Below are 26,663 nucleotides of genomic sequence, written 5' to 3'. Positions count from 1 at the left end.
CTCTAATTATGTTACAGGGAATTTTATAAACTTTTCTCAAGATAAATTTCTGATTAAGTACAAACTATAATATTTAATTATACCTTAATCAATATATTTTCTTTAGTCTCAAGCGAAAAAGTTAAGTACTGTAGGTCAATATAACACATGTTTTTTGTATTTTTACCACTTCAATTTTACCATTAACAAAAGTTAAATTTGCTACAATATAAAATTAGAATTTCCCTCAAGATAAAACTGAAAACACTTTCTTACAGTTTAATGTTCAATTTAGTTTACTTACTATAAATAACGACAGGAATATTCTTTTCAAAAGACCTTAATGATTATTGTGATGTATTTTTAAAATATGAATCACCTTTTCTGTTATGTACTTAAAAATCACCCCCAAAAAAACAAATAAAACCTGCAATGAATTTTGCAGCCAGGCAGCATGTGATTTACACATCAAGACTTGAAGAAAAAAATAAAAAAAAGCACAAGTGTAAATCTAAGCCTGAGCAATGATCGAGCGAGCTATAGAGTGAATGAAGAGCGGGAGCGGCGCTAGTGGAGAACAAAGCAGTGAATCGGAGAAATAAAAGATTATTTTCTGATTGTTTCATGGCGGTTACGTTTTAAAACACAAATAAACACACAACTGACTGCACAACAGAGTTAAGGGGAACTTGGGCCTCGGTACCAGACGCTGAGTGGCGTGACAAATCGGTGGTAGGCTATTTTACCACCTGAATGGGCTGCGCACCCTGTGCGCTGTTATTGGCTGCTGGGGGTTACACCCCCACATGGGGCAAAAAGGCTCTTTGCAGATGCCCAGAAGAGTTCAGAGTAAAGCAAAATAAGAAGAAAAGAGAAAATGCATACAGAGGACCGAATCACAAAGGCATCCTTTAGCAACAGTATGTGATGAACCAGGCTTTAAACTAACTCCAATGTAAACCCACCCGCGGTTATTCGACGGTCGGAGCAAGTGACGTAGTATTAATAGTCTGAGAGTCCATTCAGGGCAGTTGGGAGGGGAGGTGAATGGGTCAAACAAACAAGACTTTCCACCAGTAGACCGGCGTTCGTGTCCCGTATGAAACTAAATATAATGTCTGCTTATTTTGTATTACGTCCGTCTTAAGTCACGTGACTCGTCGGTATCGTCAGTCCTGTGAGTCACGTGAGCCGGCAGTCATGTGAGTCATTAGTCAGTGAAATGAACGTCAACCCCGACCGTTTCCGAACCCTAACTAAGTGGTTGTGTTGCCTAAACCTAACTTCTGACCAAGCGCCAGTATTTTACGAGTCGGGAGTGAGAATGTGTTGCAGAAACGGACACCACCACACACTGCACACTGGGGCACAAGTGATAATTGAGAGGGATTATTTGTTGTAGTGAGATGAGCATCTGTTTGCCTCTTTTCACCAATTTCCATTGACTTTGTGTGCATTCGGGCTACCTCTAGTACTGCTCTGTGTTGTATAATGCAACTAAAGGGAATATGGGTAGATGAATGCACCGCCGCTCCACTCCACTCACTTGTGTTTTTGTTTACATACATTAAATGCCAGATGGCACAATCAAGTTACATGCTTTTACATAATGAACCATCAGAGTTTTTTTTTTCTCTGAAGATGTTTGGAGGACAACAAACAAACTTTTAGTACAACCAAATGTGCCCTTTATATTAATGACTTCATTCTCAGCTGTGCATAATTACATTCTCTCACCAAATAGTTACTGGTAGAGAAGGGTGTGCTTGTAAAATAAAGGAATGCTTTTATTCTAACAAAGCTTTTTTGGATTTGCAACTACATCCGTGAGGTGAAACTGGAAAACAGTTTTTTGTACATTTAATAAGGAGCAATAAATGCGTTAACCTTCGAGCTTCTGTCACCTATTGTACCCAACTGTGAGATGCCTGCATCATTAGAAAACTCTTTTACTCAGCCCATTCTACATACATAACATCACCCGCTCTGCTGTTTTGGTTGTGCAAATCAAATATCAATGTTCACAATGTTACCCAGTATAGAGCACTCCTGAGAAACATGCAAGTCGCTGACTATACTTCCCTCAGGTTTAGAAACTACACTTAAGTTTTGGAACAGCACTGCAGAGGAGTATTCCCCTGAGGCGAGTGACAGTGACAACCTGACATCTTATAATATACAGTAAGGACAGGCTAAAGTGAGGGAAGGAACCGGCTATTGTCAAGTGTCACTGAGGTGATAAATCATTTACATCCATACGTAAGAGCAGTTAACGGTGATGAAACAGATGTCAGAGCAGCTATGCATGCAGGTGCGTGTGGTTTACACTAAAGGGCATGAGGGTAGAGCTTTGTGACCTCCATATTAATGCGATTGTTTGAGGTGCTAATCAGTAGACTGGGGAACTACATTAAATGTATAAATGAAGAATCCATTTACAGGAGAATGCATTGATGAACCAAATGAATAGACAACATGACATGTGAATGTATTATGTGTAATCAATGTTTCTATCTAACCTGACTGGAATATTAATGAGCCTCTCTGCATCTTTGTTCCTATTTGTGTGAACCTTTTTTTTTAATGAACATTCTGGACGTGCACGGCTCGCAGAATGTGTCTCTTTGGTATTCGTGTTAACCAACGCGACTGAACAAAAACAGCTGAGCGTGCTGCTGCTCACACTAAAATAAACACAAGTAAACACACTGTAGATGGTGATGTTTTGATCAAGTCACCACATAGGAGCACATGCTGTATACAATGTTGCTGTAACTGACGTCAGTTTAACATAGGGTTGCAGAGATACTGATACTGTATTGGATATCGGGCCGATACTGACTTAGAATAGCTGAATCGGGTATCGGTGACAATGGGGCCAATCTATTCAATTCAATTCTATGTTTATATACTATATACATTATATACTGGAATCTTAATTCCGGTTTATGTTTTGATTAATTTGTTGCTGCATTAAAAAAAAGGTTTACACATGAATTGTAATTCCTGTTAATTTGGACGATTTTTTTTTACAAAGGTGTTTATTATTTTAATAATAAATAACAATTAATTACATTTATGTCTATGTATTTATTTGTTACATTTTGTTTTACAAAATTAGGAAAGCAATGTTTAAGTCAAGCCTGATGTTGCCTTACACATAACAGAATGATCCCCGTCTCTTCCACACAGTGAATTAAAGACTGGTATCGGATATGTAACAGTCACTGGGATGAGGCCTTGTTGCTACATCCCTGTGCTGTTGATTACTCCGTTCTGTCTGTGTGTGTGTGTGTGTGTGTGTGTGTGTGTTTTTGCAGGTTTAGTCCAACAACACTGACTCTCCCTCTGTCTGTCTTTCTGTCTCTGCAGCTTTACAGCAGCATGCCTGTATGTTTGCCGGCAGCACAATCAGAAGCACTATGGAAGTGAAAGAGCGACGTCCATACTGCTCGCTCACCAAGGGCCGCAAGGACAAGGAGGGGCCGTACACCGGTGAGATAGCTCACTGAGCTCAATCATTCATGTAGTCATTCATTTATCTGCTCTATTATTTGTTTCTTCATTCATTAGAAGGGTCAGTCAGTTGAATATAATATCTTTTGACTACCGCTGCTATGATTATTGTAAGAGCCTTCCATTGACAAACCAAGTGTTTATCGAAGTGCATCGTTTTCTTTAGGTGGGCCAAGTGCTTGAAATAGTACTCTCTTATTCACATGTTGGCGTGTGTATCGGCCGGTATCAGCAATCTTTTGTGACTGATTCCTATTTATTTATTATTTCTTTAAGCATGTTAATCTGTATCAGTCATAACCAGCTGTGATTGTATTGCTATATTATTATACTTGGGCTATGCATATATGGTGTTAACACTTAAAGTATATTATAATATATTATGGGATGTCTATAGGCTGGAATCAACAGCAGCTAGACAGGCAAGTACACATGCAGAGCTGAGGTGTGTGAACTATTCATTTAGGTTTTAGGAGCAGAGTCCCAGTCAGGATGCTCCTACATATTATACAGAGACACATTCTGAATTTATACAGTGAATGAGAGATACTAGGAGATATTGGGTTTAAGGGTCCTCCCCCAAGAAAATTTGAAGATTTTTGACTTAAAACTATGCAATGTTTTCATCATTTTGGACAATTAGTATTACCAGTTAAATTAATATTTTTAACTATTTATCACAGACTTCGTCTGAACATTTAATTCTTCTTGAAATGTTTGTCCTAAAAAATCATATTCAATGAATCAGAAAAACGGATTCAGAAATTAAATAATGTTTCATAGACTATATTTGATATATCTGATGAACAGTTTACTAAACTGAAAAAAAACAACTAAAACAATCAAAAGTTTTCTCGCTCGTTTGCATCGCATCCAGCGAGGAAGAGATGTTATGAGGCGCGGTGCAGAAACACTGGCGCTGCGCTCCCAGAGAACCTGAAATGGAGAGGGCAGAGAAGAGTACCGGCAGCATGTGAGAAGTTCCGGTACGCTAGAAAAATCACGGTATACCAAGGAGTAAAAATGTAGAAGTGCCGGTACTGCATACCGCTGAGTACCGGCCCACTTCGAGCACTGGGTTGGGCCACATTGATTATAGAAGTTCACATTTCTAATTAAAGACCACTATATTCCCTATATACCTACAAACCTTAAGTACAGTATGTTTTGCCAAACATGAGATCTCGACCAGTTTAGGATCCATACATTACTGTAGCAGCGTGGCATATTAAAAGAAAATCCTGGTTTCATGCAACTATGAATCTTATTTAGTTTTTCAGTAAAATGAACATACTCCCAGTTTAGACAAATAAAACAATGCTGAGATTACTGCTACAACTTTCAGCTGAAAACACCCATCACAGTTTACAGATCACCTTACCGTACTTGCTATAGTTGTGCATGCACAGTTTTCCTTTGCAATAAGGGATTATTACAAACTGTTTGAGTGCGCTCATTTTTGGTTTTACTTTCAAATAAAGTGTTTTGATAATATGCCCTCAACTACGGACTTTGTAGGAGATAAATATTGTAAGCACCATGCAGATAAAGCTATAGATGCATTACAGTGTTCAGAAAGTCATTGTCAAGTGTGTGTGTGTGTGTGTGCGTGCGTGCGTGCGTGCGTGCGTGCGTGCGTGCGTGCGTGTGTGTGTGTGTGTGCGTGCGCGTGCGTGCGTGCGTGATGGCAGTGGGGGTGTCAGTTGATGTGTTACGAAAGTTATGGGGCCAACGAATACATGTGGATACCTAGTAGTGCTTCCCAGAAGGCATGAGTTGATATTCCTTGTGTAGTACATGAGAAAGGTCCTGGGTGAGTTCTGCAGCTGGCCTGAGGCTGTACTTAGTCCAGCTGCTGAGAAAGCAGTCCTCCATAGAGCGACCTACAGCTTTGGAGCTGATCCCCAGGAGCCATAGAATATTGGCTTTCGGGGCTTCACTGCACTTCGGACAGAATTATAGTTTGTGTTGCAGACCAGATGGAGAAGGTGAGTATTGTCTAGCAGTCGGTGAACCTCGACTAATAAATCATCTGCGGTTACCAATAAAAAGACCACATGTCAGAGGACCATCTACCTGCTCTCACAGACATAAGAATCATATTTGTGTTGGGTGTGAATAATGACTGGAGCTGTAGTCAGGGTCTGGAATTAACTTTTTTCACTTCCTGCCACTGTGGCAGACGAGTATTTATTTTGGTTAGCCACTCAGAAATTGTATCTGCCACTTTTGAAATCCCTGCGCTAAATGAAGGAATACCATTTTAGATCTGATGTCATTCATCGTTCGATATATTTAACATAAAAAGCACAGTAAATTCCAGTGTTCGAATTACACCGTAGCTTCTGGGGAGCCCTTTTTTTTGGGGAGGACAGATTGTACTGTACTGTACTTTGTTATTGTCATCTATAGTGGTTATTTGCATAAAAAACACACAATTCAAATGATTGTTTTAATATTTGCTTTGATTAAAAAAAAATTTAGTAAGTTGTTAGGAAGTTAAACGGGGTATAATTATCTCTCTATCATCTATTTTATATTGATGTGAAAACATCTCTTACAAACAACTACATTTATTCAAGTTTCTCACCAAAAGCATCATGATGACGTTGTAATTTACCTTCACCCAAAGGTCATTTTGCTGAGCAGACTGTGAACGCCTCATAATAATAACTCAATGGCACCTCCATCACTAGCGTTTTCCCTGCCTGCCAAAGTGGCGGATATCCTGATGATTTCACCCGCCACTGCCAACAATTTACCCGCATTTTGCAGGTGGTGGGTGTTAATTTCAGACCCTGGCTGTAGTGATATCTTGGGTATCTGCAAAAATATTTTGAAACTCAAATGAACATATTATACAGTAACCTCATCATGAATGTTTTGTTCACCCTTAAGGGCTTCTTAATGCTGTATGTCTATGAGTATAATTTCATAAATAATACAGTCCAGCCACAGTCTGGAGAATGGGCACCAATGTCTTAACAATGTTTTTTTGGGCTTTTAGATGTTTGTGAGAGTGTTTGCATGATTATTTTGCCTATGCATGTATGTGTGTGTGTCCACCTATGCTAGGTTCGTCGGGGGACAGTGAAGACTGTGCTATCAGCTCCCAGGGACTCCGGGTCCCCACTCAGAAGTCCTACTCCTCCAGTGAAACACTCAAGGCCTTCGACCAGCACCAAGACCAGACCAGGTCAGATGTGGGATTACACACATTACAATGTTCCATTTCGTCTAACATACTGGATAATATCAGGTCTGTGTTAGAGACGCGTAAAGCTCCAAAATGTGTCTTCAGATGACTAAAACACATATTTACAATATGATTTAAGCTACGGAGGGTTTGGTACAGCCACATCTCTGCTAATAATTCCAGAGAGGAACTGGCAGTTTTTTGTTCACCAGGGAGGATCGAAACAATTATTCTTACTTATCTTTTTTACATTTCCATGTCTGCTCACTATATTGAACAGACCGCTGTAGACAGCAGACAATGATTGAGCCAGATTAGGTCTGCTTTATTCTCAGTGAATGAAAATCAATTTTACCAGAGTGCTATGTTTTACCAACAACTGTTGATTATCCTGTAGAAATCAGTAAAGCACATGCTTTAGACATCAGAATAGCAGACAGGCACAAAAGTGCAAAATGAATGCGTATGCCACTTCCATGGATTCTTGTAAAAAAAAAAAAAAATCTAATAAAATGTGTTTTGAATGTGATGTTTATTTCAAACCGATACCATCTGTCTATCACCCTCACCCTCATGTCATCCCATAAATGTTTCTCTTCCCTCATTGTGATTTTATGTGAGTGTGCTCGACACCCATCTGACTAGAGCATGTGGTTTTTATTGTGCGTTAATTAACTGTTCCGTATGTATGTGCATTCAACACGCTCTCACTCCCAACTGGTCAAATACAGCAGTTTGGTCAATGGCTCTACGCTTCAAACTATGAAGCTCTAGGTACACCTCTAGCATCAGATTTGGATGTGACATGGATGGCGTGTTAATATACGCTCATTACATACATAGTCACTCACTCACTCATCTTCAACCGCTATCTATCTATCTGTCTATCTATCTGTCTATCTATCTATCTATCTATCTACTGGAATTATTCCAAAGGACTGTCCTTTATGACAGAAACACAACTGACACCATTTTGTCCTTGTTTGTTGACAGGTTACTGTACGGGACGACCAAGGGCTACAAGGACATGGTTCACCGTGAACAGGATGATTATAACAGACAAGGTGAGAGTCCACACAGACACACATGCTGCCCTTACATCCTCTGTTTGGTTACCTGTGCATGTTCGCAACAGATTCAAATTTCTCATTCATTCAAGCAAAAGAGTCGGTACGATAACCACTTACACATGTCTTGCCGATCAAAACTGATGAGTTGACACTCAGTGAGATTGCCATCCTCTTCAGAGCTTTCTAAACATTCTTTCATTGTTTGAGCCTTCACATGAAAAATGATCCAATCTGTCAGACATACGTACATGTACAGTATATTCCATAAATATCTATGACATGGTGTTACATACTGTGGGGAGGTACAATTAGTTGTTTTTTACTGAAGTACCACCGTTTTTTGTTTTTTTATTGGCATGGATGTCATACAGCAACTTTACATGAAAGATCACTGTAAAGGTGAATTTTCTGTTTACAGTACGTGTAACACATTGTTGCAACTCGCAACACAAATATATTTCCTGTTTTATTACTTACTGTTGAAATGTGAATGTTAAAAGCTCAGTGCGATACACAACAGCATTCAGCTAGACAGAACTGACATTATGGTAGAGTGCAGTCAGCCAAGCAGTCAGTGTCAACAAAAAAACAGAACAAAACAGAGACTTGTTTATAAGAAACATTTCCATGGTTGGTTGCCATGGTGTAAAAACACCTAAACATTTTGACCAGTACTGCTCACAAGACAACAAAATAACTTTTCAATTTGGTGCCGTTGGCCGACTTACTGACACGATAACTGGCTGTTGAAGCATGAATGAGGTGTTTTGGGTGAGTTACTGCCTTTTGCAAACATGCAATAGAGTCCCATCAAACAGTTGTGACTATTGCCCTTAGAGTTTAGAGAATGTTAAGACTGTTTTAAAAAAATGAGCCAAAGCAACAAGACTCAGAATACCGTGTAATGTTGGTAGCCTTGCCACCAGCTCCTTGAAATGGCACGTTAACTCATTTGTTTTGTTTTGTTTTTCCATGTAATATTCTTTATAATGCTCAGTTCTGAACAGTTGTGAATTGTTTTTTCCCAGATGAGCTTCCAAGACTAGATTTTTTAATGTCTGATTTACATGTCATTAATTGACACATTGGATTTAATGCATGACCAATCCTGCGTTAACGTAAATCCTAATTTGCAATTGTTAATTGGTATTTGGGCGTGTATTTGTTTACACATTAACGGTCCAATCTAGATGGATGTAGGTCAAATGGGGGAGTGGAGAGAGATGTTAAAATGATGTTAATAAGAATATGTGGGATGAAGGCTACAGTATAATGAACCACTGAAAGTGTCACATCTTGCTGGAAAAAAAGAAGAAAAAGAAAATGGTAAAAAATAGCAGATAAAAATGCTTCACTGCAGAACGTATTCATTGTTCCCCAGCTCCAATTAACACAGCGTCAATATTTGAAATGAAAAAAAATCATAATTACTCAATCATCTTATCTCCTTCGTTTTCACTGTTGGCCTAATTGGAGCTCATTTAAAATTAATATAACTTTTAATTGAACGGCAGCACTCGTTATCTCTTGTTGTGCCATTAATTACGGAAAGCTTTTATAATTTCCCCTTTTCATTTGCTGATTAAAGATGAAGAGGCACATCCTGAGATTTTACCAATGATTTGTTTGTCTTCTCCCCATTTATATTTTAAAGGATTATCCTGAGCGTTATTTCAACCTGATTTCAGTGATTTTCAATCCAAAAAAAAAAATCAAAATATGTAATCCACTCATGAAATATTTCCCCCATTCTACATGTTTTCAAATATTAAAGAAGCTTTTTTTTTTAAAAGAAAGAAACCGCTTGTAAACACTATTAAACACCCAGAATAAGTGTTCCATTTGGTTGTAGTGGGGACTGTAAAAAAAATGTTCCATTTGATGGAATTACAAAAAAGGCCTACAGCCCTGCATCCATTAAGTATTCCTCATTATAATAAGAATATATGATGCTAACAAGTAAAATGACTGATATATATAAATAAGATCTTTTTTTATATAATTTAGATCTGAGCCACTGGTATAAGAGAATCAAAATGGATTCGTACAAATGATTGATTTCATGATATTAAAGATGTATCTCCTAATGTGAGCTGCGCTACCTTCACAGTTTCTCTCTTAATAGTCTCCAGTCTTAACGCTCTGCTAATCTGTCTCTTCTCCTGTAATGACTAAATGGGATTTAAGGGATCTAGTCAATAAGCATTCACCTTCTCTGTCTGGTTTATCGTCTGGCTTTCTGCTTCTATATTCCATGGCTACAATTGTCCTTTGCAAATGTTTTTTTTTTTTTTAAACAATTGTCCCGCCTGAAAGCATTTCTGCAGTGTTTCAGTCACATAACCAGGGTCACGCTTTTCTTCTTGGAGACAGAGTGATTCTTCATGAGTCAAGCTCAGCTTTGTACGGGTTACAGCTGCTGTCAGTGTGTCAGCTTTCCTTTCTTACAGTTTCTCTCAATCGCTTTGGCTCATTTTTTGAAACAGTCTTAACATTCTCTAAACTGTAAGTGCAATTGTCACAACTGTTTGATGGGACATCACAACTCACCCAAAACACTTTATTATTATTATTATTGTTATTGTGTCAGTAAATTGGCCAATCTTCACGGAGAGGTCAGCATGCACATACTCAAAATTGTTTGTGGTGCTGGGAGTATATCCCCTCCAATATGTACTTTTTCAAATAAAAAAATGACTTGCTCCCGCACACACACTTTTCTCTGCTTTATTAGTTAATGTTTCGGTCACCAAAGACCTTCATCAAGACATTAAAAGGATAAAATGGTGGTGTGTGTTCTTTTTAACACCACCAAAACAATGTGATTGAATGATTGGAAGTGTCTGCCATCCCTATTGGTTGAGGAAGTGGCATCATCACATATCCATTCAGACTTTTATCTTGTAATGAGGTAAAAAACAGGAATAAGCAAATCCTAATATCTATAGTAATTAGCAATATCTGAAACATGTACTTTTACATTGTCACCAGTATGTATAATAAAATATTCAAATAAATTTCAATACAATTATAAAATCCTCATCTGTTTCTGTCTCAGGTCAGCATTTCAGTCTCCGTCAGCTGGGGATCTGCGAGCCGCCTTCACGTCGTGGCCTGGCGTTCTGCTCCGAGATGGGCCTCCCCCACCGTGGCTTCTCAGTCGGTACAGCCCAGGACCTAGATACCGACAGTCAGGCTGTGATGTCACCAGAGCGTGCCATGCGGCTGTGGGGCCGCGGGGGTCTGGGTAAATCATCGGGGAGGAGTTCCTGTCTGTCCAGCCGCTCCAACTCAGTGCTGACTCTCACCGACACCGAGCACGAGAACAAGTCAGACAGCGACAATGGTAGGACGCCATCAAAACTTTTTTTTTCTCTCTTTTTAGTGTTCTTTCCCTCTCTATGCTTAAAACCTCACCTAACAGGTGCTACTTTTAACTGTTTGAATCGTGTATCAATTATTGACTGACAACTTCTTCTCAGTCACAAACAGGAACACACTGCTATATTCACTCAGTCTGATTGATTGATTCCAATGTTTTCAGGCTTGATCACTGTCCTTCAAAAGTATGCATATATGATTGTGAATTATGCTCATTTTGGATAGAACTGATACATACAATACCCAGCCAAATCGAATGTCTAGCTGTGCCCTCAGCACTAACCCAGGATGACTGAATATCTCTGATTCTACACACTTGTAGTTGAGGCCTCAGACACTCCTATAGCCTGTCTTGACAACGACAACATTTATATATTTTTTTCTATTTATTCTGTTTTGGGCGGCTGTGGCTCAGGAGGTAGAGTGGGCTGCCGCTAATTGCGGGGTTGGCGGTTTGATCCCTGGCTCTTGTTATCCACATGTTGGAGTGTCCTTGAGCAAGACCCTCAAGTTGACCTTGGTAGGCAGGCCATCAGTGTGTGTGTATGTGTGTGTGTGTGTGTGAACTGAATTTTGGCAAAATGAAAAGAAAGCACTATATAACACTTCAACAGTCCATTTACCATTTGGTCTTAAAAATAATAAATAATTCTTGCTGATGTTCAATGCTAGAATGTTTTGGTTTGTGGCATTCACTAAAGGCAGGTGAGTTGAAATTATTGTTCTGATAATAATAACGCCTTTCAAGACACCCAAGGACACCTTACAAAGATAAAATTCAACTCAAACAGATAAAAACAGCCAGACATGACAAAGACACATTTATGCAGACACATGTGATGGACTGATGGACACTACAATGAATATGCCAGTTTGAACAGCTGAGTTTTGAGGTGGGATTTTAAATGTAGTAACAGTGTCAGACTGCCGGATGTGTGGAGGGAGGGAGTTCCAGAGCCTGGGAGCAGTGCAGCTGAACGCCCTAGCTCCCATGGTGCCTAGGTGTGAGGTGGGGGTGGTCAGAAGACCAGCTGAAGATGAGCGCAGGGAACAGGAGGGGGTGTACTCCTGAAGGAGGTCAGTGAGCTATAGGTGGGGGCAATGTTGTGGAGGGCTTTGTAGGTGAGCAGAAGGTTTTTATAGTCAAGGTGGTGTGGTCGGAGGGTCTGGTGCGGGTAATGATCCGGGCGGCATAGGTCTGAATGATTTGAAGTCCGTTGAGCAGTTTAGTGGGAAGGCCAGAGAGAGGACAGCGTTGCAGTAATCGATCCGGGATGTAACAAATGCGCGAACCAAGATTTCTGTGCTGGGATGAGACGGAGTCTGGAGATGTTGCGGAGGTGGAAGAAATTTATGAAGCCATGTCATGGCATTAGGAAAGAAAAGTACTGTAGGAGTATTTTTTTAGACATCCAACCCTGCAGTAGATTTAATATATTTCATTAGTCAGTGAATAGGCTTTATCGTTTTGCTTTATTGTGGTGCAGTGATCACTGTCGCCTCACAGCAAGAAGGTTTTCTCCGAGTTCTCCGGTTTCCTTCCACAGTCCAAAGACATGCAGGTTAGGTTCATTGTTGACTCTAAATTGAAAGAACACAGCCAAAGGTAAATACATTGGTATTTACTGTACGTGTACACCCCCCACTCAGTGTCCTTTCTAGTGGTGGGAATTGGGGGAGGAGGCTGGTACTGTGGTTTGGGGGCAGCAAAACACAAAAGAATGTCCTTCTAATTAATTTAATTAATGATCGCAATTTAGCTGAGCCGGCATTTGTGTTTTTGACCTCTTTGTATGTTTATGTGTGTTTCATTGTCAGTGTGCACTCGATCATGTCGATGTAAGCACAGAAATGTTAATGTATATGTGCACATATCTTTGTCCTCTGTCTGCCTATGTGTGCATTATTTGTGCATACGTGCATTTGTGCGTGTGTTTGTGTGTGTGTGTGTGTGTGTGTGTGTGTGTGTGTGTGTGTGTGTGGTGGGGATGGGGGGGCATGTATATATCCTCAAGGTAGTTTTCCCTAACAGGTGTGAATTTCATACTTAATAAAGCACTTGTTTTTGATTTTACACACACACACACACACACACACACACACACACACACACACACACACCTATGCTGTATTTTCATTAAGCTAGACAAACACACACACACACACACACAGTGGGTTTTCATTAAGATATGTGATGTTGTAATTAAGAGTGAGATAAAGTGCTGAGTCATTATATTTCCTATATTAAGTTTGATAATGTTTTTATTAAATGGCATTATGCTGTGGATGTCAGTGCTCTGGAGGACACACTTCCAATCTCTAAAAGTGAGTAGTCGTCAAGTTTTCAAAGGCTAATTGACTCCTTAAAATGCAGCTGTGTGCGTGTGTGCTGCCTCTAATTTGTTAGGTGTGTATATATGGTACTATGTGTGCGTAAGCGTGGAGTTGTCAAATGCTAACACACACAGTCACTTGTGGGTTTAGAGTAGTGATATACTTTTTGTGTCCCGTGATAGTTAGTGATGGCTGGGTCATTATTGGTGTGGTGATTAACCCTGGTGGAGGGAAGTAATAGCCGAAAACATGTGGTGGATAAAGCGTGGTGTATACTGGAGAGGAGCTGTGTGACTTGTTCTATTTTAAAGGTTATTGAACCTCATACTGGTCTGCACCTTGCTGTGTACACATTCTCAGAGTAAGAAATTGGTGGGCTATTATTGGACAGAAGCAGAAACACATTGTAACACAAAATGTCCTCATTTTTAAGCACACATAAATTAAATGAATAAATGTTTTCCAACAGAGGTTTACTGGAATTTCGGTCAGATTCAGCTGTGAAAAACATTTGGTGCATGTAATTTTTTTAATTTACATGCACCCGTCAGGCAGCAACTTCCAGTTTTGGAAAGCATTCTCTATAGAAGTAGAAGAAAATGAGCCTACTTCTCACTTGATTTATTACCTCAATAAAAATTGTAAACATGAGTTTATTAGTAAATTATGGTCCCATTTAGAGTCAAATAGACCATAAAGCAGGGGATGCTTTAGGGCGTGGCTACCTTGTCATTGACAGGTAGCTACCACGGCGTTGTCCGGTCTGGGAGTTGTCCGTGATTTCGTCTTAGAACTTTATCCCTTTCACAGCGTGTTTTCAGTTTATCAAAGTTAATTGTAACATTTTGGTCGTCTAAAAATGTCTTAATCAGCGTTCGGTTGTAGCTCACCCTCTCGTTTCACTTCTGGTTGCAAAAAAATCGAGTCTTCAAAACACCAGTCCACAAGCAAAAGAGTATTTTGAGCTGTGATGGAGTGAATGCATCGTAGCAAGTCTGTAACATAAAGACCAGTTTGTAGTTGATCTAGGATTGAGTATTGTTGAGTGTCAGCATCGAAATATTCACAACATAAAGTCACACAACAACAACATAAACACGTTGAATTGACTGTCATCCTTTGCTTTTAGTAGAGTGAATGTATGTGGAGACACTACTCAGCAGCCACCTCACCTTCATCTCTTGTGCTCCTCTTCATTCTCTGAATAGTACGCAAGTTATTGTACAGTAAACAGCAGACAAGACATCGCCTCCGCTGAGACACCTATTGTTGCTCCGTCCCTTGATACTGACCCTGGTTCACAGCAGTGAAAGTGTGTGTGCGTGGGCGCGTGTACGTATTTGTGTGTGTGTTTGTGTACAGTAACTCGAACCAACTTCTGTGATTATATCTGTCGCTTTGTCGCAAGAAGACGCGGGACAAAGAATAGATAACAGGGAGGGCAAGAATAATGGGAGAAGAGAGGTAGACATCAGGGAGGAGCAGAAGAAAACGGAAAGCAGTTCAGCGGTGATATAATAATTCAAAAGAGAGGCAGGGAAAGTTGAGAATAAAGGCAAAACAGGGAAAGGGAGAAGCCTCTCTGCATTATTTGTCCTCCTGAGAGGAAATATTAGACCGGAGACGTCTGGCTGGCTCCCCAGTGGACACACACAAACACGCACACACACACACACACACACACACACACACACACACACACACTGGCAGACGTAAACACTTTTGTGGTGTCTGAACCCACGGGTGCCCAGCTGCTGCGTGTCCAGTTACTTGATATTGGTGATCTCAACTACGGGCACAGAAAAGGGAAGATACATTTACATTTTCTGTCCTAAACACACTGAAACAGGTGTCTTTCCTTAGAAAAGTCCTCAGATGCACCAGCCCCGTTCTCGTTCCCAGGGACGTCAAATACCAACGCTTTGTCACGGCCATCGGCGTTCGGCACAAGATTGAAACGCGCCGGGCGTTTCATTAACTACAATGTAAACCCATCTGCGGAAAAGTGTGGCAGAAGTGTGGTGATGTAGTTTTAAAGAGCAAAAAGACACACACCTGGAGGGACGGGAGGGGAGGTGGATGGGTCCAACAAACACAGGGCTTTCATCCAAGAGACCTGTTTTTCGTCCCGTGCGTCGTGTTACAATCAGCTCTTTGTTTGTGTCCCATGTTCACAATGTTCAGTGTCATTTTCACTGTAAAAATGTAGTAGTTTTAAACCCAACCATGTAGTTTTTTGGGGCGACATTGTGGTGCAGTGGTTAGCACTGTCGCCTCACAGCAAGTGGGAGGACTGTATAGAGTTAGCATGTTCTCCCCGTGTTAGCGTGGGTTTTCTCCTGGTTCGTGAACGGTTGTCTGTCTCTATGTGTCAGCCCTGTGATAGTTGATAGGCGACCTGTCCAGGGTGTACCCCCGCCTTCGCCCCATGGTCAGCCGGGTTCGACTCCAGCCCCCCTCCACAACCCTGAATCCCTGCGACCCTGAATAGGATAAGTGGTTACAGATAATGGATGGATGGATGTAGTTCTTTCCTAAACCTATAACTATAATGGTTTTGTTGCCTAATCCTAAAGTGACACCAAGAGGCATTATGTGATGAGTTGGGATGAGAACGTGCTGTATGCAGTAGGTGATGCATTACATTTATTTTTTTTCAATAAAGGCTTATCTTAAGTTATTGTATCTTATTTTATTTAGAATAAACATAATAACTGGGTAGATCATTACAAAAGTGTAAAATATTGTGTAGAAGATGTACTACACTCAAATTGTATTACAGTTGAGATACAATGCCCTCTAAACGTGAACTAAACAGAGGAAAATGACAACACATGATTAATGTGTACGTGGAAGGAACAACAGACAGATGTCTAGTTTTGCGCCATAGTAAGGAGCTTAAGATATATTAGGTGACCTCCCCTGCCCAATCTCTTTAAGTCTAAATATGTTCTCTGTGCAAGTGTGTGTGTGTTTATGGTGTGTGAAGAGAGCAAGGTAGAAGGGATGAAGTGGGATAGTGAGAAAGACACGCTGTGATGGAAATGGGAGAAAAAAAGAAAAAGGAAAGAGTGAATAGGAGAGATCGAAGCAGACAGTCGGATAGAGAGGAAGAGCGGTGTATATCGTCTTTGCTAACCAGATTACTTTACTATGTGTCAACAAAACACTTAATCCATTTGGCTTCCCTAAGCCGCTTAACATTATAACCTTAGCTGTTATACAGACACACAGACACACACAAGAGCAGAGTTCTAGGACATTCAGCAGGCTTTGTCTTTGCAATCAGCAGCTAAGTATCGTTTTCATGCAAAAATGACTCCTAATGTTATGTACACCTTTGATATTTTTATTTAATTATATTTTTTTAATTACATTTTGCATTGCAAACCCTGCCTTTACTACTTGGCTACTTTTTGTGCTACTTATTTTGTGCTGCATATTTATGCCCATCATTTTGGAATGGGATGTTTAACAATAGGTGTAATGTCTGGGTGCCCACATACTTTTTAGCCACACACCGTACTTTTTAGGGCACATGTACAACTTTGGTCACAGTTCATCGCTAACATTGCAAATCGTCATTTATAAAGCAAATACAAAGTGGCATCCGCCGCTGCCTGTCAGCTGCAGACCTCCGGTAGGTGCCAGAGGGTGGGGACGTGTCACCTGAAAGCTCTCCGCTGACAGAGCGACAAACAGGAAGGCAGACAGATGGAGAAAGACGGGGGCATAAAACAGACAATGATGGATCAGTTCACGCCTCGTGCTCTCACTCTTTCAATGGAATTCAGTTCGGTTCAATTCAGTTCAGTGGGTGCTTTATTGGAAAGGTTCAGGGATGCAATCCATTGCCAAAGCAGACGGTGACAGAATTAATTGCATCCATACAGAAAAAACAAACTAGAGCAGATGATCTAGCCTCTACTTACTCTTAGGCAGGATCTGAAATTCACTTTTTTCACTTTCTGCCACTGTGGCAGATAAGTATTTTTTATGCGTTTACATAAAAAACATTATATACATAGTAAATTACAGTGTTCGAATTACACCGTGGCTTCCAGGGGAAGCCTATTTTTGGGGGGAGGGAGGGTACTGTATACAGTACTGTACTATACTTTGTTATTGTCATCTATAATAGTTATTTGCATAAAAACACACAATTGAAATGATCATGATTATTTAAATATTTGTTTTGATAAAAAAAAAAATCTTGGTAAGTTGTTAAGAAGTTAAACATGTCATAATTATTTCTCTATTATCTATTTTATATTAATATGAAAACATCTCCTATAACAACTGGATTTATTCAAGTTTCTCGCCAGAAATTTAATTTTACAAGATTCCATTTGAACACTTTGTGATAACGCTGTAATTTACCTTCACCTAATGGCACCTCTGTTAAATTTAGTAGCTTTAGTAGACTGTGCTGCCCACATGCTGCAATGTATTGTGATACTGTAAGCAAGGTGATATTGTGTGTCTTTCCTTTCCTCTTTTCAACATCTCAGTCTTTGTATCGCTTCTTTTGATTTCACTACTTTCCTTTACCTATTTCTAAGTGGAGATTAGTGGCTTCTGCACTGTAAGAGACAAGATGTTACAGTGATGCTTTCTTTTCTCAGTGCTGTTATTGTTAAGCCATCACTGGGCACAAATTGGCAGGATCTATAGAATTCATCACATCGCTTAACACAACAAGTACAATGGCCATAGCTGATGTGGTCTGTCAGGCTTTATACGTAAGTGGCGTAATTTGAACTACAGCGTGGCAATGAAATATTCTAGTCCCTATGTCGTTTATTGTAGTAAAAATGGTTATTCAGGCTCCATGAGCTGAACTATGAATGACATATTATAAACAAACTTCTCTGTAAAAACCTTCAGAATATAAAAATATACATATAATATATAAATATATAATGAAACTGGAAAGGTTAGTGTATGCAGGTGGTACTGAAGTAGAGTAGAGTAAGAATATGATTATATATATATATATATATATATATATATATATATATATATATATATATACAGTATATATCCTATAGGATACATTTAACTAATAGATATCACCATGAAACGTCCCCAGCTGACTGAATTAAATTTGGTAGTTTTCTTAAATTGTATGTTTAAATATGCAAATGAGACATTATCTAATGCTATTGTTTTGGTGAATTTAGGATAAATATACAGTGTATAGTAAAATAAACATCTTAATGTGTATTTTGGATGTTTTATTTCCACTGGTCTGAAAGAAGATATGTTACGGAAGCAAAATATAGCCCAAAAATCACAAAATTGACCAGTATATGAAAAACAATGTTTTTGTTTGTAGTATCTCACCTTAAAATGAATGAATAAATAAATAAATAAATAAAACTTTATATTTGTCAGAACAGTAATTTTAGCTATTTTCCAAAGGCTTATAGTCTAGTAAAAAAAATAAATATATATATGTATATATTTATATATACATATATCCCCAAAACATCGTGAGACATTAAAGTATTTATTTTCTCTGTTGCTTAACTTTTAATGCTAATTGCTTCACAAATATAATTACCCAGTTGAAGTGTGAATATATCTAATTAAAATGTACACAATGTACCACTCAGTAGTACCAACATGTGAAGTTTTTTTAAAAGCCACACCTGGACCAGTTCGATCCAGCTCCAGGAACATTTTTGCTGTGTGTCAGCAATGATTAACCACTCAGCCATAGATGCATGAGATAGATATGATGCAGTGATACACATTGGTATTGTGCAATTTATATTTTGATTGATATTTGTAGATCAGATTCCTTTAAATACTTGGAGACAAAATGGTTGAATTTGAAAAAAAGATATTTATTGTAACACTGACTGGCAAGACTGTTCCGTCTAAATTGTTAATTGCTTGTTGGTAATGAGTTGTTGTTTCTATGTGTGTATTATTATTATGAATATAGTGATTATTGATATTATTATTATTAGTAGTAGTAGTAGTAGTAGTATTCACTTAAACAAATGCCAATATCAATCTTTGGAAAGTCAAATTGGTCTAAACCCTTCCTGTCTGATGATAAGCATACAAAACTTAACTCTGCATTTATTAAGTATATTTGTTATAGTTATTCCTTTTTAGTATTGCACCAGTATCGCTGTTAGATTACCCCTATTCTCTCACAGGGATGTTCTCCAGTGTGTGTGTGTGTGTGTGTTAGTGCCTACAAATTCTATGTGTTGTTTAGAATAATATGTATTCCTTTAAATATTTATATTGCAGGCTTATTAAACTATACATCAGGTAGCCCTAACAGTGTTCATATGCTCACAACATAGTTGCTCATGCTGTTACAAAAGAAACTCCATATATTAGATAGTTATCCAGTGCAACACACACATACACACACACACACACACACACACACACACACACACACACACACACGCATACACACATCACGGTAGAGGAAGAGACAACAGATGTGACTGCTGGTGAAGACAGATCACTGCAATAACCAAGGTGCATACATAAGTATAGAGAGATTATATATGCGCGTTCACCAGTATGCAATTGAAGACATTTTTTCTGTCATCCATGCTGTGGTATTGATACATAGATATGACTGCTGGTTATGTTTTTTGCTCAGCTGGTGCTGTATGGTTAATACAAAACAGCCTTCAGGAATAAATAATGTATCATCTCTCCCCTTCTCTCACAGCGAGAAGGTGTGGAGAGTAGCAGTGAGTATGTTACACAAAGACTGCAGATGTATTTCAGGCTCATCTTTCACACTCTTCTTCCAAGAGCTGGTTGATTATGTGTGTGTGTGTGTGTGTGTGTGTGTGTGTGTGTGTGTGTGTGTGTGTGTGTGTGTGTGTGTGTGTGTGTGTGTGTACATGCGTGCACATGCGTGCGTGCGTGTGCCAGTGGAGAGGTCACGTGCATGCACAATATATATGTTTTCCACCAGCAACTGAAGTGTACTTGAGTTCATAGGATCCACACACACACACACACACACATATATAGACTCAGCCCTGGTGCCAGTCATATTCAATAGCAATCTAGTGCTGACCAGAGAAATCAATGAATAACAGACTAACTGACTAGAGGGTTTAACTTTGGCGCCGCTAACATGGAGAAGACACTTCATTCCATCAAGTGGCCAACATTAAATCATTAACCATACAGCATCGCTCGCTCCCTCCCTCTGCCTCTCTTTTTCTCTCTTCCCATCCTCCCTTCCTCTCTTCTTTCCCTTGCATCCCTTTTTCATCTTTGTTATTCTTCGTTGAAATACACAGTAAATATTAGTTATTCATACAGCTCCATTCTCAGGAAGTCTACTCGTCTTAATTTTGATAAAAGCATTTTAACAATTAATATTGTATAAACTTGCACAATGTAATAAAGTAAACTGATATTGTAATGAGTCAACTATTTCACACCCCTGGAAATAATAATGTACATCACCTGGAAAAGCTAATCTTGAGAGTTTTGTAAATTTTATTATAATAGTCATTATTCTAAGACATGCTACAAGGACGCAAGCAACAAGTCTTCCATTCTCCACCCCTTACCTCACCTCCTCTTTTCTCCTCTCTTCTTTGTCTCTTCACTTGAGTTTCTCAGAACCCATTTAGGCAGAATCCATTACCAGAAGTGCAGAGGGAAAAGAAGGAGTGAGCGAGGTAGATAGACAGACAGAGAGGGAGGTAGAGAGAGTGTTCAGCCTAATAAATTCTACAGCAGGGATTCTCGGTTGGCACCTTGTACTGTGGCTGATGGCCTTTTTACATGTGGTGACAGGTGATGCTTTCACTGCAGCTTTGCACAGACTTCATACAGTAACTAACTTAAAGGGTAACTTCGATATTTTTCAACCTGGACCCTATTTCCCTATGTTATTGTGTCTAAGTGACTAATGGAGACAACAATAGAAATTGGTCCAGTATTGAGGGATTATGTTGTAACCTTGAAACTCTTTTAGATAACACTAAGCTTGTCGAGATAGTCGGTGTTACCGGTGTTACACGGTGGTCGGGCACACACCGATTACATTACATACCCACAGCCACCACTGTCGTTTTGCTTTTTTTTTTTACAGAAATAAAACCCATTTAGTACATTTTGGCATATTTTTTATTGTCATTCCAAAACATGTTGATACATGAAAGGGAAGGAAACCAAGCACTCAGGTCCCGAAATAAGAAAGCAGTAATACACAATAATCATTTTAAAAAGCAATATAAATCAACTGTAACAGATAAAACACATAATAAATAGTCACACAGTGATGGTCTTATGTGAGCACAGGACGGTAGTCAGGGACCAGCATGATGGAAATGTGGTTAGAGAAGCCAAGGTGGGGGCGAGGGATAGCTATGTACAGTATGTACTCCATCTCTTTGTGTGCACACGGTCAAGTGTGTTGTTCCCACGGTTCACCATGGTGACGTGCTGGTAAAACTTGGGTAGTATGTCCGTGGATGAAATCAACCGCAGTCACATACTGTAGAGTGCATCTGGGTGCTTATGTTGGAGTGAGCTGACGTTATTGTGCAGCGCCCTGGGCGCCTCGGTAGCATTAGAACTCGGGGGAATGTAAACAGCCACATTAAACACCGCCGTGAACTCCAGTGGCAAATAGAGTGGCTGGCATTTCACTGTTAAATGTTCAAATGCTGCAGAACAATGGCTGCTAATCAGGGAACGGTTTGTGTACAAACCTTTGTTGATGTACTGTATATGCAGAGGCCAACTCCTCGCGTTTTCCTCCGACAGAGGGTTGTGGTCGGCTCAGAAGAGCAACAGCCAGTTGATCTGAAAAGCAGAGTCCAACATGTTGCTGTTTAGCCACGTTTCCAAAGGGAGAAACACAACAGTTTCTCATCGTGTAGGTGTTTAATCACAGCCGTATTAAGTCCATTTTGTTGTCCAATGAGCGAACGTTGGCCAGGAAGAGTTATGGAATCACAGGTCTGTTTGTGCCAGCCCGCGACGCAATCTTGATTTGCAACTATTGTGTTTACCAATTGATTTAGTAATTTCTCTGGCAAAAATGTCCAACATTCCCAAGCACAAGGTTCTTTGTCTTAGTAAAGTCAATATTTTTGGACAGTTGGTGGCACATATCAAGCCATTTGAAGACATCACCTTGGGCTCTGGGAAATTGTGATGAATTTTTGTGAATTTACACCATTCTATAGACATTTTACGGACAAGCAATTAACTGATTAATCAAAGTAATAATCGACAGACTGATTGATAATGAAAGCATTAGAAGACCAGCGTGTAACAATTAGGGGGATCTATTGACAGAAATGGAATATGATATTAACAAGTAGGTTTTCTTTAGGGTATAATAACCTGAAAATAAGAATTGTTGTGTTTTTGCTACCTTCGAATGAGACATTTATATCTACATAGGGAGCGGGTCCTCTTCATGGAGTACGCCATGTTGCACCGCCATGTTTCTACAGTAGCCCAGAACAGACAAACCCACTGTGAACTTTTCCTGCTTGGGCCTGAGTCAATGACGCTACTCTCTCCCGACGCTGCCGCTCTCTCTCTCTTGCTTCACCACTCACTTCCTTCACTGTTACAACAACTGCCTCCAGAGAGGGCCATTCACGTTTTTGCATCGGCCAACGTAACAATCCTACATGCTTGGCACACGGGAGACATTGTAATCTCCAACCTCACCCCTAGATATCTCCAGATCCTACACACTGTTCCTGTTAAATTAAAGACATTTTATTTTGATACATTTCAATAGTTCAGTTATTTTGTCTCCCCTTAATTCATACTTTCTGTAAGAGGATTTCAAACATAACTGAGAAATTACTGGCACAAGTGTCGCTAAAACCACCAGAAGCCCATCGAATGTGTAAACCGTCTCAAAAGACAAGTCGGTGTGAAGTTCATTGAAATTATTTTGTTTTCCTTTTCTTCTTTTTTTCAACGTGGGTCTTATGTTGTGCTTTTTTTTTTATAACATAACAATGAGGTAATTGAATCTGAGATGCTTTCTTCCTGTGAATATGCTTTACAGCTTTGGGATACTTTGTGCAAACACTTTGTGCAAGGTGTTAGCGTTTATGTGTGTGTGAGTGTGTGTGTGTGTGTGTGTGTGTGTGTGCAAGTCTTACATGACGCTTCATCAATACTCCCATTACAGTGTGACAGATATGAAACCCAATCTGAACCTGATCTGCTTGATATCCGATCTCAATTCTCACCTTGAATACTCTCAATACCTCACACTCACACGCTCACACACACACACACACACACACACACACACACAGACTCATAAGCACCTACGTAGTGTACACATTTGGTCTTTCAACCTCTCCTTCTCCTCTTCCTCCCTTATTTATAGACAACCCAGTATATACCTGTTTTTGTTATAAATATTTACTCCTTCTCTTTCTTTCTTTCTCTCTCTCTCTCTCTCTCTCTCCCTCTCTCTCTCTCACTCACTCACACACACACACACACACACACCAACACACACAATCATTAGTATGTGGTGCTGTGTAATAGCTGGATCAATAGCTGTGCTGTTCTTACAGGATCATTTGGCCTCTGAAGCAAATACTCTGACAGCCACTACATCATTAGGACATTACCACTCGCCCGCTCTCTCTTACGTCTCCCTCGATCTTTATCTGCCCCCTCTCTCTCTCTCTCTCTCTATCTCTCTCTCTCAAGCCCTCATTCACTCCTTCCTTCCCTCTCTTTTTCCTTCCTAGTCTTACATCATGTGAACGGTGCCACTGTGTCCTCCCCCTCGCCTCCCCCTTGACTGCTTCCTTCTAACTGACACTGCTTCAACATAAAGTTGCTCTTTATTTTTATAGTAGTAGTAAAATATATTGTCCCCTGTTCTCTCTGTACGTTCTTAATATTCACTGTGTATTGAAGATAAACAAGACTAACATGAGAATAAAAAAAAACTGTTTAAGAATTTTTTTTTTTGTGCTGACATGGCCTTACAGTACAGTAGGTGTATCCCAGGTGACCGCTGAGATGCAATCCCTCATCGTCACCACGGAGGCATTCTGTCACTCGGAGCGATGTGATTTGTCAGCAATTATAGTACCATGGTGGTACATCAATTGTGCCCGTGCTAACAGAGATAATTAAATACACTGCAGAGGGAGCTGGGAAAGGGACAGGTGTGTGTGTGTGTGTGTGTGTGTGTTTTTATAAGAAGCCCTTTTCTACCAGTGTTCCATTCAAAGATGAACCAACATGTTTTACCTTTAAGCCTCATCCACACCAGTAACGCCAGGAGCGCGTGGCGGCTGCGTTACCTGTTGTTTTTTATTTCGGCGTCCGTGTTAACAGGTTAGAGCAGCCACACTGCCCGCGTGAGACTTGCGCGCGTCTCAGCTGCGTCTCTTCTAGAGATTCATGTCTCGCCTATTTTTGACACGAGCCACGTGCAATTCACAGCAACAACAGACAGTGAAAGTGATCTATTGACTGTATATTGACATCATATCAGCAACATTACTACAGTTTTGATGTCTATCTGTAGAAAATGTTACGGAGATGAAAAAAGTAAACACTTATTTTTAAATCAACGCTTCCTGCTTTCATTTCAAAATAAAAGCCCTCAAGCGTTTTTTTTTTCTGCGGACAGAATTCCTTCATTTGTTAACACAAGACTTTTATTCTGAAATATGTGCCGGACAGTGTTGTAGAACATGTAGTGACTTGCAGAGCTCCATGAATGAATAAAGTACAGTGTTTTAGTTGTGGATTATTACTATTATTTACAAATTACCACAAGTTTTTTTTTACCTTTCTCTGTCTAAAATAAATATAAATTCAGGATGAAATGAAATGGCCATTATGAAAGGAAAACTCTATGTAGAAAAAAAGGGCTGGCAGCAGCAGCTGCAACAGCAGAAATGCAGCTGAAACGCAGCTGGTGTGAACACCCGACGCGTGAAGCACGCAGCCGCCACGCGACGCAGCCATCGCGCTGTCACGCGCTCCTGACGTTCCCACTGTGGACGAAGCGTTACAATCCTGAAACTGCAGTACAGATCGTAGCCAGTTAACACTATTGTCTTTTACTGACACCCAAATCAATAGGAAACAGAAGTAATGATTTTCACTGTGAATGAAGAAATAACCACCACTCTACGAATGTCTCACCCCACCTCCTACTGTTTGTCTCTCTCTCTCTCTCTATCTCTCTCACACACACACACACACACTAGCCTTCCCAGAAGGGTCTGGAAAGCTAGTGATAGTGTGGCTGACCTCAGCATATGGGTGATTTTACTGAGAAACTTCACATACCGATGTGCGCACACACACACACAGCCTTGTTTTGTCCTTATTTTCATCTCTCTTAGTCACATACAAAGTCACACTCTCCCACATCGCCATCTCTGTCCTTGGCAGCTATTTCTAGTGTCATATGGCTTCTACTAAATGTGATTATGACACTAACAAAGGCTGTTTAGCTGAATGTGTGTGTGTGTGTGTGTTTGTGTGTCTATATTGCAGGCCTGTTGAGTGGGTAGGCCAGTCTGTCTATCTCTCAGCCAGTTTAAGACCACACTTAGTATTGTTCCCTTTGTTTCACTGATTCTCCTCCGTATAGCTTAACCATAATATACAGCATCAGGTGAACAAGTAAATAAATGTATACAAAATAATGAAGACATATTCTAGTAAGACTGACGTCAGTAGAAGCCCATCAAGTAAAAAGTAGAAATATGCAAACTTGGATTATCCCCGTATGCCTCCAGGTTCTGTTTAACCTGTTTATAATGCCAGCATGTCTCCTTCTTTTCCACCTCTGTCCTGTTTCACCAAGTGCAAGGGTTCATCTTCAGTGTCTGCAGGGGATGGTCACACACAAACACCGGTTTCAGTGTCATAAAGCATGATGGCACATGAAAGGTCATCCATAGCTGGAGGAGTCAGTCTAACAAGACTGTGTTTTCTTTGCCTGCATTCATAGGCCCACGTTTCCACCATTCTTTTTTTTTTTCTGGATTTGAAGAAATTGAGAAAAAGAATGAACATTTTCTAAAATGACTGAGCCTTAAAGGGGCTCTATGTAAGAATCAGAAATTGCTTGTTAACAGCGACACCTGTGGCCATTGAGTCAATGAAAGTCAGCGTCCTGTTGCTCGTGCTTGTGCTCGCTCTACATAGACATGAAT

General features: G+C 39.8%; 1 protein-coding gene across 8 annotated transcripts in view; it reads left to right on the top strand.

Moving 5' to 3' along the window:
* LOC119485982 (teneurin-3) overlaps positions 1-26,663 on the top strand; it is a 387,301-nt gene that overhangs the window by 111,536 nt on the left and 249,102 nt on the right. For all 8 annotated transcript variants that reach the window (XM_037765855.1, XM_037765854.1, XM_037765852.1 and 5 more), the window contains exons 4-7: positions 3,352-3,474; positions 6,571-6,691; positions 7,685-7,755; positions 10,820-11,107. In XM_037765855.1, the coding sequence (XP_037621783.1) occupies positions 3,372-3,474; positions 6,571-6,691; positions 7,685-7,755; positions 10,820-11,107 (583 nt within the window). In that variant the 5' untranslated portion in view covers positions 3,352-3,371. The remainder of the gene's footprint in view (positions 1-3,351; positions 3,475-6,570; positions 6,692-7,684; positions 7,756-10,819; positions 11,108-26,663) is intronic.

The sequence above is a fragment of the Sebastes umbrosus genome, chromosome 3, assembly GCF_015220745.1.
Source record: "Sebastes umbrosus isolate fSebUmb1 chromosome 3, fSebUmb1.pri, whole genome shotgun sequence".
Classification (NCBI taxonomy): Eukaryota; Metazoa; Chordata; class Actinopteri; order Perciformes; family Sebastidae; genus Sebastes; species Sebastes umbrosus.
This window is presented reverse-complemented; position numbering and strand designations above follow the sequence as displayed.